This window comes from Sylvia atricapilla, chromosome 1 (assembly GCF_009819655.1).
Source record: "Sylvia atricapilla isolate bSylAtr1 chromosome 1, bSylAtr1.pri, whole genome shotgun sequence".
Lineage (NCBI taxonomy): Eukaryota > Metazoa > Chordata > Aves > Passeriformes > Sylviidae > Sylvia > Sylvia atricapilla.
This window is the reverse complement of record NC_089140.1, coordinates 118,179,397-118,191,782: the sequence shown is the minus strand read 5'-3', so window position 1 is coordinate 118,191,782 and position 12,386 is coordinate 118,179,397. Positions and strand designations below refer to the sequence as shown.

Sequence of the window (12,386 nt, the reverse complement as noted above, 5' to 3'; positions counted from 1 at the left end):
ATGATATTTCTGCATCTACCCAGTTTCCTCTCCTGTTTGGTGTATGATATTCCTGCATCTACCTAAACATACCTCAAGGATGATCAGAGCAGAAGGCAGCAAGTGCCTTTCACAGAAAACAGATTAAACGTATAATCTAAAAACTGGTGGTGGAAAGCTTCCTAAATCCAGAGGGAACACCAAATTCTCTTAGTATAAATATTTTAACAATCATCTCCTTTATAACAGTTAGTCTGAGTTAAATCACAGCAAGCAATATTCACTATTTATAACTTATGTATCCCATATATACCTTAATTTTTCTAGAAGCTAATTTTTTGCTTATCAAGTGATACATGCACAGGTCAAAGTAAAGTTGCATATATGCATACAAGGGCAATAAATAATTTTGCCCTCCAGCGCATCGACTCCCTTAGCCCTGCTCCTGACTCATGCTGCCCAGAGGACATGGGAGCATTTTCTGGCTGTGCCAGGTGCACTCAGCATAGCTGGCAGGGCAGTGGGGCAGTGGAGACATTTACCTGACCAGCTGGGGCAGCCAGCACTGCTGCTGGAGTGGGTTCAGCCGGGGGCTCTCCCCCTGCACTCTGAGCTTCAGGGTCCTGCTGGGGTGTCTGTGGTACTCTCTCTGCCCCTTCCTCTTCCACCTCTTCCTCCTCTTCCTCCTCGCCTGATGACTCTGTGTGGACTTCACCCAAGCCTTCACCATCCTCTGTCTCCTCCTCTTCTTCTTCTCCCTCCTCCTCTGATAGGACACGTGTAAAAGGACAGGTTGAGCACCATGTGAAAATGGCTCCAGTCTAAAAGCCATCTGCAATTGCACAGCAAAGTCACTGACAATCTCCTGCTTGGCAGAGAGGGTGTTGGTGAGGAGCCTGCTCACACCAGCCTGGACTGGGCACTGCCATGGAGCTGCAGCAGGAGCTTTGGGGCAGGGAAGACACTGAACACACATGCTGGTTAAAATCTTAAGCTGGCCCTTTCCATGGGAAGGAGGACAGAAATTCTTGGCAATGCAGTAATCGTCATGAGGGATGTGCAACACAGCCCTGAACATTTTGGGGAGAGGTTACCTGGAATCTGGCACAATCTGTCATGAAAAAAGTCCTTCTTCCAATTCCAGATATATGTTTGCTTTAATGCCATTGAAGCTGTCCTCATAATTCTTTACCAGGTCAGGGCTTTGCAATGCATGACTGGAGGTACGAGATACCAACATGCCTTGGTCAAACCATTGCTTTTGTGCCATCTGACATACCCTGAGGTCTGCAGTCATGGCTCAGGTTGTTTCCAGGGGGAGGCCTCTAGCACTGGATTTTCTTAAGTATAATCACACTAGTTATCCTAAAAATGTGCAGGGCCATCCTAGCATTTCAGAGAAATAAATCTGGATTTGATTATAATTTATACATAATGCTCTGGTTACATTTTGGCCTAGAGAGAAATATCTGATTCAAGGTTTCCTATTCAGTATCATCATGGGAATCACATAGAGCTGCTATATAAGAAAGAAATTTTTGTGAAATAAATTACATACCTCTGTCAAAATCAATTTCTCGTATGATTTTTTCTTCTCTACTGAGGTTCACTGTGAATTGGCTCATATTCTCATACCCATCCTCTATTTTTTCCATCTGAAATCCTTTAGAAGCTTCAGTAATTCTAAAATGGAGATTGGTTATTGGCATTGTATTTGAAGACAAATTTATAAATTCTAAGTGATTATAAAAAACAAGAGTCTCAAGTTTAAATACTTACTTTTGTAGCAATGTTTTGGCATTCTGTGAAAACAAAAAAGAAATAACTGACTTCTCAAATTGTTCCATTTTTTCAGAGATTTTATACATTGAGAAATAATTCTTACATTGGCAGCTTTTAAAAGCATTAATAAGGATTTCATAACTGACAGCCATGACATCTAGGAATGAGATGGAACTTGGATGGTAATTAGTATACAGCTGAATAAACTTTTTAGTTCTTCAAAGTTGTTTTAATTAAAATGTGAATATTATGGGAAATACACACAGTTGGTAAAAAAAACTCAAATGGAAATATTTATCTTCTTTTATTTTGGTTGGGTTTGTTGTGGAAAGCATTTGTTCTGTTACCCTCTTTAGTCACAATAATTACATCCTTGACTATCCATGAGGGCATCCTTTTGGAGAGACAAAATTATTTTTGTCTCAGGAGAATATTGTACCCTTCAAAGGCCATTATTTGATGAAGATAAGTGTTGGTTGTTTTATTTTTGTTTTGTTTTGTTTTGTTTGGTAGAAAATGCCCTTCCAGCCTCTAATATAGAGGAATTGTAAACTTGTAAGACAGAAATCCTAATCCTAATGAATTCCTTGGACAGGCTGCTAATTCCCTCCTCATCTGTCTTAAGTTTATAGTAAGAAAACAGAAGAAAAAAAAAAGGTGTAAAGGTGTAAAAAATGTAACTTTTATGTAACTCATAAATCATTGAAAAGTTAATAATTTTGCTAGTTTACAAGTGAAAACTATAATTCTCTGAAGTTCGTGTACACATAAGCATATTGTTCCACCATGATATTGGTGGGAAAATAAAGATCTGGTGGAAAAGATTAAAATTCCTATTTCTTCTATGGGGATCAGAAATTCATATACAGGATACTATATTTTGGTGCAAATCGCAAATGTTTGTGTTCTTCATTTGGATACTTTTCACAAAAAGAGTAGTTATTTGTCTGAGCTTATTTGTCAGGTGTTTTAAAAATGAGTTTGTATGAATGTTCACTTGAAGATAGCCAAACTCTGAATGGGCCTACAATTGAGAAATGTTTAAATACTATATCAATAAACCCATCACTCTTTTTGTATCTCTACTTATAGACTTTATACCTGCAAAAACACGGCCATTTCTGGTTCTTCCATGAACTGGATTCCTGATTCAACCAGTTTTGACACAGCTTCCAAGTGATCCGCATACTTCTTCATCAGGGAGCGGACGTGTTCCAGTTTCTCCTCTTGGGTTCTAGTGATTATTTGTGTCATCTCATTTTTTCTTTCTTCCAGTACAGAATAGAGATAATCAAATTTTTCACACAACTGTTCTTTCTGTCGTTTGCAGCACTCCTGTGAATCATTTGGTTTATGTTAAACATGTTATGTTCTTAAAAGGGTTTCTATTTTTGCAGTTACTTGGAAGCATTTTTATCAAAGAAATTCCTCTTTCTGAACAGTGCAAAGGATTCTGAATGACCCCAGAGACTTTTATAATTTTCAAAGACCAAGCTGTTGGAATGAAAGTTTAAAAACTCTTCTCAAACTCTGAGTTTCAAGCCACTGAAAGCCCCCAAACAGGTTATTGTATAACTTGTGAGTAGGCTAAAAAAAGTAGAAAGGTATTTATGGTTTCTATAGTGATACATCAAAGTCAGCAGAAAGAGTAAAAGCTCCCACCGTATTAGCAGCTGGGTCCATTTGCGTGGACAGAATGGTTTTAAAAGGAGCCAACATCTCAAACAGCTCTGGAGAATTTTCTTTTTCCACCAGAGTACCTGGAACAATCCTGGCTGGGCATGATTTTCACATATGCCCTCTTAGACTCTATTTGGACAAGAGGTGTCCATTATATTCCATTTACTGTGCACTGAATGAGGTAGAGGTTCTGCAAAGAAAATGGTGTGTGACAGAGGCACAAAGACAAGAAGGAGGAATCAGATTCCAACTGTATGTTCAGGCACTGATTTCACATCATTTCTTGAGACACTTCTATTGTCCCTCCAACCAGACAACAGCATTTTTCACTGAGTTAGGAGGATGGGTTTGATGACTGCTGCATTTTTAGAGCACTCTCTAAAAAGAACAAACTGCACTTGTAAAGGAGGATTTATGGGGAGGAAATGGGGAACAGATTATATATCATGTCTGAGGTCTACCAAATAGAAGTACTTGAGTCATCTGTGTGCCCCTGGGCATAACCTTATTGTGGTTAGACCTGGTTGTGGATGGTGGTGATTATTTAAATCTCTTTCCTAGTAACAGAGGCTGAATCAATTCTTCATCTTTGTCCCTTGAGGCATAATGCTGAGATTCTGGCAGCATGGGATTATTAACAGTCCCACAGAACTTTTGGTAGTGATAAGACTTATTATTCACAGCACTTAGCCAGAGAGAATCCCACTTTTTTCTTGACTTCCAGCCAGAGCTCGTTCATATGAGTGAATAGGTGACAGTCTGTATCATTCAAAGGAGAAAGCCTTTCAAAGATCTACATTTGGCTAAAAATCACTGTCTACACGAGGGCAGAGAGGGGATTGAATGCACATCTTGATTGATGCACTGACCCAAGTATCCACCTCTGCTTCTCAATGAGGAGGGCAAGGCTAAACAGGCACTCCTTGCAGGGGGTGCAGGCTTGTCCTGCCCTTCTGGGAGTCCTTGTCACTTCCCAAGAATTTCTGATTAGTTCAGTTAAGGGGTGGGGTTAAGGAAGTTTTCAAACCAAGTGAGTCATGTTTTCTGAGTGTCCTTCTGTGTTCAGACCTCAAATAATCTTCTCCCACTCCTCTCCTAGCTCTCTCCCTATGAAATTGCATTCAGATAACTTGTAAAACAGCCTTAATTTAAGGACAGTTGTGTGCTATCTTTGTCATCTGACACAAAGGACGAGTGTTAGGGGAAGAAGAGCAAGCAAGTGATAGCAGCACGCCCTGAGGGATCTTTCCCTAAGAACTAATAGATAATATTTCTTGCCAGCAGATATTACAGAGTTGTGAACCTCAAGAGTGAGAGTGCAAAACAGGTTTCTAACTGCAAATGTTGAAATACTTCTGAAATATTCTCTTTCTGCATAAAAAGTTCTCATATGAAGTCTCTGCCTGATGGAATTACTGTAATCAGATTCTGCGTAATGAAAAAGGTTAACAAATACATGACTTTGCATTCTAAAAAGTTCTCAGCCTTTTTGGTTTTTTAAAGCACAGCTACATCAAGAAGAAAGGAGTCCTTGCTTCTAAGCATAAATCTCATTGCTTGTTCCAAAGGACCTGTATTGACTGGCCTATGGTCTTAGCATTTGTAAAAACACTGTAATTTTTCCTTTGTTGTTAGGCTCATTTACAGAGCTAAATAGAACCTAATTATTGATTATAGTTTTCTGGTATTTAGCATTTTGCATTATTTCCTCAATTTTCAGTATAATATGTGAATTAGGTCTACTTTTCAATCAGTTAAAAGCTGTACAGGTATTTTTCTGGTTTTCTGGTTATTAAGGTTGGACAGGAGCAGTGGCTAAATGTAGAACTGTGGGCTGTTACTTATTCCAGCTAGAAGTGAAATGATCATGTATTTTCTGCTAAAGCAGGTATTTACTGTTCTCTGCAAAGTGTTAAGCAGAAAGAAGAGACAATCCTGGATTGTATAAACATTTCTGAGTTCCAGCTGTAGTTTCTCATCTTCAAGGACAAACTGATGTCAATTCAGACAAAGCTCTTGCATAGTAGGAAATGCGATTTGCTTGAAATGTAACATGGAAGTGCCAGGGTAAACTCTGAGATCTCTATTCTGCAATCTTTGACTTTAAAGGTGAAAAAACTGATAAAACATCTGAAGGTAAAATGGCTGCATTTTCTTTGGGCTTTGACTTTAAAGGTTAGATTTTAAACTGAGTGGATGACTCTGAGGAAGGTAGTTTCAGAAACTGTTGTATTTTTTTTAGGTATTTTTAGCACAGTGTTTTCTCCATACTTCAGATTAGGTGTTTGAAGATTTGTTTCTGGCTCAGCTAGTTCAACTTAAATGAGTGTAAGCTTTTTCTTTTGTATAATTCAAATTTCTGCAGTTAACCTACTTGAAAGGCTTGTTTCTGTCTGCAAAGTCCTGATAGCAGCCAATTTCATCCTTGCAGTGTGAAGGCTTCCCAACTACAAAGTTCTGACTGCCGTTAATGTGCTCTCTCTTTTACTTGGGCCAATGGTTTCGCGTTGTTTGAAAAAAAACTCAGACATTTTCTGTTCCTTGTTGCTTGGAATTGTGTACATGGATCGTGCAATTGTTTTTTTGGTACTAATTAGAATCTGTACATCTTGGATTAACTTCTTTTTCCCCTACCATTTTTCCTTTCTGCTCCAGCTGTGAAGGGTCAATGTAATTCTAATTGGGCTGAGAGGGACGCAACTCCTTCACTAGATGCTTCATCAAATTCTGATCACAAAATCAATTCATATGAACTCGCTTCAGCCTATTGTTCTGTGATGCTCAGATTGGTCAAAGTTGATGTTTTTATCTGCTTTGCTGATGTAAAGCTCTCAGAGGAGGTGAAAGTCACTTCTGTTATTGAACAACACAAAACTAATTCCAACTCTTCCAGAGTGAGGCCTTCACCAGAAAGTCCAGTAAGAACCCAAATTCTTCTGTCCCATGAGCAACAAAACAAGACTCCTTAAAGGACAGCACAATAAAACACTGCTACCTTTGCAAAAGGCAAAGCAACCAAATACAGAACAAGAACTGACATACCTGTGAACCATGCTGTACCTACCCTGTGGCTGAGACTAAGGCTCTGCTCCCTGGACCTGTCAGACTTCAGACTAACTGGTTTTTCACAGCTCTAGAATCTGATCCTAGATGTTAAATGAGTTGGGAGTTACTGGCATTTTGGCAAATCTGCTTTTAACTTCAGTGAGATTCTATTCCACTAAGAATATTGAGCAGGACTTGCTGGTATGGATTATCCTTACCCTGTATCCTACACCATATAGCAAATGTCAGAGGTGCTGAGCAGGATGGTCCCTTTGGTTGAGGCACTACATCTTGATAATGTACAAAGCCACGAAGAATGGTTTAGTGAAACAATGAGGGAATGCATTTGGGTCAAGTGAGGTAATGGTCATTACCAGAAATTTAAAAGATGCAACGTCACACTGAAATAACAGCATTTAAAGAGGGGGTACCTACCTCGACTGTCTTGCAGGTCTCCTCCAGCTGCGTGACAATCCCTTGCATTCTGTCATTGCTCCCCACCAGGACTGCAATGCCATCACTCAGCTCAGACTAGGCAGTAAGGAGAGAGCAAGCAGAAGGGTGTTAGGCGCTGTCACATCGCTTCAGGGTTCGATGCCACACATCTAACAGTGGGGACCAGGGGACAAATAAGCCCTACCCAGGATATTACCTCGTCTTTCCACCAGAACTGAGAAAAATTGGAGCTTTATGTGCCCACAAGATACCTGCTTGTATTTTGACATTTGTTTCCTCCCTCAACACACTATGAAAACATTGACATTTTTGAATTTTTAATGGGGAAGAAACTGTGGTTTGGAAAGAGGGAAGCACTCTGTTCTAAGAAGTTCTTCTAGATGCTTTTGTCTGAAGTGCTGTTTCAACAACCCCTAAATATTTCCTTTGGGTTTGTTGAGAGAAAAGACTCTTGAGGATTTATTTTTGCAGTGTCTGGGTCTAGCCACACCACTGTGGTATTTCCCTGAGGACTGTAGCTCTTGGCCTTTGAATAGAGAAGGGGTGGCCCATGGACCTGGAGGGACCAAGGTGTTACAGAGTCCCTGGCATGCAGGCAGTGGGGTTGGGGCTGTGGTGAGAGGGAACAGGAGAAAAGGAAGAGAAGAAGGTAGAGGCTGAGCCACTGGCATGAGGGAAACGAGTGGAGGAAGAAAATAACCTGTGTGGGGATGGAGATGATTGTGAGGTATCCCTAAGAGAGAGACAAAGAAGCCAGTTCTAGGAAACTTGGGGACAGTGCTGAGATGTGCAAGGCGCCCTTGGCACACCACTGTAGTAACAGAGAAAACTCTGTTCATGGCCTCCACAGCTCTGTACAAGATCCTTGGAAGCATGCATCCTGCAGCCTCCAGGTTATGCCTCTCATCCTGGCCATGACAGCCCCATTCCATGGGTACTCTGGAAAGTAAAACATGGCTTGCAGATCTCCATGCAAAATGGAGTGACTAAGGGCATGGATCCAGTCCAAGAAACTTATCCTTCCTCTCCCACCTTTTTTTGATTGAAAAGGATGTTTTTAACTCCTTTCCTAATGCAATTCCTCATTTGTAGTTTACACACACACATGCATCTGTGTGACAAAGTTGGAGGCTGGGATTGCAAACTTGGCCTGTCTGATTACTTGCCCCACTGGGGCCCTCCAGAAATGAGCTGTTTATCTCAGGAGGATAACCCAGTGAGTCAGGTTTTAAATTAACACTGTATTAAAAATAAACAAGTCTTTTACTGGTGACAGCAAGGGCAGAAGATGTTAGGTACATCCTGTGCTGCCAACTATTGAATATTCCTTCATTCACTTGCAGGAGGAGGTTTTTCACTTAACTTTTCTTATAAATGGCATGCTTAAATATAAAAGTGTCTGATAGATAACTATTTGATTTGAAATGGTTTGTTCTCTTTCCAGTTCTTAGTGTTGGAAATACACTTGTTTGTCTGATCTAAAAGCGTTGCAGAAAAGGGATTAGGAACTCAAAGGAGTGATCCTCAGGTCCCAAAAATTGGGACAAATTTTAATATCTTTCTGTGTGATCTCTCATAATTTTACTTTCCTGTGTTTCTAAACAGTTCCTATAGATTTGTAAGAGCCTTTCAGCCACACACAACAGTGGCAAAGGCAACCCCAGAGCCTTTTGGAAACTCACAGGAAGCTCATAGGAATACTTTCCTGTTAATGGTCCTGTCAGTTTATTCAAGGACTTTGGGAAACAAAAAGATATTTACCTTCTGTTGCTGGTAAACATTTGTGAGAGGAGCAACCTGACAGTCTTTGTGGGCACCAAAGATTTTGCACAGGGAGCAGGTGGGCATTTCACAGTTCAAACAATAAATATTAATTCTCTCATCTTCGTGCTCTTCACACATTGGCTGGTCACACTTCCTGTCAGGTCTGCAAAAGAAAACATTTGTTTAAAACAAAGATGGTGCTCACAAGTTTCTGATAACAACAGAGTGTTAGCATGAAATATGGTACATTTGAACAGCAGCACCCAAGGTTGACTGAATACACAGCTTAGACTTAAACATGCCACATGGGATGACTGAAGAGACAATGGTACAGCTTAATGTCCTGACACAATATGATGTGACAATACAGCAACATGACTTCATATGGAGATTCCCATATCAGTGAGGAATGTGACTGGGAGTGTGACAGAACACTTGCTCATATTTAAAAATTTAAATAACTTCACTAAGCCTGGACTCAGACTACTCATGTATTTTAATTAGCATGTTATCTAACATCTGTCTGAAATATGAAACATATGTAATTTCTTTCTGGTTCATCATGCAAATTGCTCTGCGCTTGGCTCAATGCAGCAAAGCTGTTATGATGGAGGCTAATTTTAAGCAAGAGTTGTAGATGCTGATGAACCTTTAGGCCCATAACTCTAAATCTCTCCTGATGAATTTGTGAGGCCCTGGTCAGGACTGTCAATATGAAACAGCACTGGGTCCTTACAGACTTTACATTAGGCCACCAACCAAAGCAAGGTGTCACACTAATTTTGGCCAGCACAAAACAAAATGTTCCACACATTCATGGTGGTGGGTTTTTTTGTTGTTTTTTGGTTGGTTGGTGGGTTGGGTTTTGGTGGTGGTTTTTTTTGTTTGGTTGGTTGTTTTTTTTTTTTTTTTAAATTCAAGAGTCTCCTGGGATTTAAAGGGTTCATAAGGAAAATCTGTAATCTCCCATATAACATGATATACCAAAATAAAACAAGACAAACACTTCTGAAGAAAGCCTGTGTTATTTGGGTCAGATTTCCAGCATTTGTTAAAATAATGCACTTTGTCAAATCCAGCACTGTTTCAATGCTAGTCAAAAGAGGTGTGTCTCCTCTATAAAAAATGCTTTACATTGTTTGTGGATTACTGCAAACAGCCCCTAATATATTCATGTCATAGTGCACCAGCGCCAGTGCAATACAATGAATTTCAAAGTGATTAATTAAGCCTGAGATAGCAGCTCTTCCTGCAAATATTTACAAGATCCGAGCCAGAAACGACTAGAATTTTATTGGACACTGGAATGTGTCCAATACCACTTGCATGAAAGACACATTACATAGAGCAAAAAGGTGACGGTGTCAAGCGAGTTCAGCCAGAAGCAGCCAACCTTCAAAGGTGCCGTGAAGAGCTGGAAGCAACCTGGCAGAACTCCCTGAACTGGTGGGGCCCTGAAGACAGTGTCAGAAGACTAGAAATAAACAGATTTACAGTCTCCTCCCCAGGCAGTGCAAAAGGAGAGATTTTTAGCACACCACTCCCTGACTTCAGATGGGATCCTCTAGATCTGTGTTGGGGTAGCAAAGGCCAAACCACAACCTCTAAGTTTAAAATGGAGATTGCCTCTGAAATAGGAGATTCAAGAGTAGCTGATAGGAAAGTGGCTGCATGGCTTTAGTAACAGAAAAGATTCACCACAGCTGTGCTGGTGACCAGAGAAATGTCAGGTTGCTGAAACATCCTGATAACTTTGTGGTCTCATTTTTGGATGCTTCTTTTTGAGATGCTAAGCCTGTGTTTGGCTTTCCCACTGAAATTTTGTTTGGACCACAACTAAAGAACTGACTGGGTCCTGTTCTGTACTGCCCAGGACATGAAGACATTGACATACTGAAAGGAGTCCAGAAAAGGGCCCTGAAGGTGATTAAGGGTCTACAGCAGGCCTCCTGTGAGGAAAGGCTGAGAAGCTGGAACTTTCAGCCTGGATCAAAGAAGGGTCAGGGGAATCTTAACAATGACCCTGATCATATCAATACCTTTGGTTATCTAAATACCTGAATGGAGGGTGTAATGAGGATGGAGTCAGGCACTTTTCAATGCCAGGACCAGAGGAAATGGGCACAAACTGAAACATGGGAGGTACCCTCTGAAGACCAGGAAATACTTTTTTAACTGTGAGAGTGACTGAGCACTGGCACAGGTTGCCCAGGATGGTTGTGGAGTTTCCATCCTTGAAGATACTCATTAGCCATCTGGACATGGTCCTGGGAAACTGGCTCCAGGTGGTCCTGCTTGAGCAGCAGGTGGTTGGACCAGGTGACCTCCAGAGGTTCCTTCCAATCTCAACCATTCTGTGACTGTGATTTGGAGAGGCAGTGCAAAGTTGCTGGGCACATAAAGAAGCACACTTTAATTAAGAACATAGTAAGCTCTTAGGAAAAATGCTGTTAGAAAGCATGCTTTCTGTAGGATTTTTTTCAAATCCAAAAAGGTCTCTACTGAAATCCTGAATCCAATTTTAATAGTGTTTTTACTGAGGATCCTAAGACAGCTGTAGCCCTTCCTGTGGCATCACATCACCTGGTATCTGCACCTGGTCAGGGGATGGAGAGGATCTGCATGACTCAATGAGGCACAGTCAGGTCATTAGTGAAGATATGAAACTGCATTTGCCACAGTCTCAGTCTTGGGCATACAGTGCTAATGACTGGCCTCCACTTGACTTTGTGCTTCTCACCACAACCATTTGAGTCTGGTAGTTTTTGGTCCAGTTCACTTTCACTTTCCACTGCCCACTCTAGGCCTTATTTCCACAGTTTTTCAATAAAAATGTCACAGGAGACAGTGTCTAAAGCCTCGATAAACAGCATCTACTGCTCTCCTCTCATGCCCTGAGTTAGTCATCTCACTATAAAAGGCTATCAGATTGGTCATTCTGATTTCCTCTTCATAAATCCATGCTCACTATTTCTAATCACCTTCATGTCATTTATATATTTGGAATGGTTTCCAGGAGGGTTTGCATGAAATACTTTCTAGGGACCAGTGTGCATGACTAGCCTGTAGTTCCCTTGATTCTCCACCTTGCATTCCTCGAAGATTGGAGGAACAGCTAATTTCTTCCAGTCCAGCCCACAGGAAACTGTTCCAATTACCACAGCCTTCCAAAGATTATTGAGAGTGACCTTGCAATAATGTAAGTCACCACTTATAGATGCCTCCCATCAGGATGTCCAGGGTTGTTTTTTTTTATATTCTCTAACCTGATCCCCCTCCACCAAAAGTGAGTCTTCCTTGCTCTAGACTTTTCCACTGGTCTCATGTACTACGATTCCATAAAATTCAGCTTAATAGTAAAGTCTGAGGTTAAGGTGGCATTGAGTACATCAGCCTTTTCTACGTCCTGTGTTGCATGAGGCCCTGCTCTGTTTAGTAGTGAACTCACACTTTCCCTAATCTTCCTTCTGCTGCTGATGCAGCTGTAGAAACTCTCATTAGCCTCTATGTCCCTCATCATAATCAGTTCCAGGTGAACTTTGGCTTTTCTAATTTCATCTGCATGTCCGTAGGGAGTCTTCTCAAAACCTTGCTGAATCAAACTGTCCATCTTATTTTTGCTTTTTGTTTTAATGTTTTATTTTTATCGTGTGTTCCCTCTTAATCAACACCGGCATTTT

At 40.7% G+C, this 12,386-nt stretch overlaps 1 protein-coding gene across 1 annotated transcript in view; it reads right to left on the bottom strand.

Annotated features, from left to right (window-relative positions):
* The window catches only part of TRIM55 (tripartite motif containing 55), a 35,455-nt gene that overhangs the window by 18,175 nt on the left and 4,894 nt on the right, over positions 1 to 12,386 (bottom strand). Inside the window, exons 3-8 of the mRNA XM_066331966.1 lie at positions 8,704 to 8,869; positions 6,922 to 7,017; positions 2,863 to 3,096; positions 1,759 to 1,781; positions 1,538 to 1,662; positions 522 to 745 (exon numbers count right to left, since the gene is read on the bottom strand). Coding sequence (XP_066188063.1) covers positions 522 to 745; positions 1,538 to 1,662; positions 1,759 to 1,781; positions 2,863 to 3,096; positions 6,922 to 7,017; positions 8,704 to 8,869 — 868 coding nt within the window. The remainder of the gene's footprint in view (positions 1 to 521; positions 746 to 1,537; positions 1,663 to 1,758; positions 1,782 to 2,862; positions 3,097 to 6,921; positions 7,018 to 8,703; positions 8,870 to 12,386) is intronic.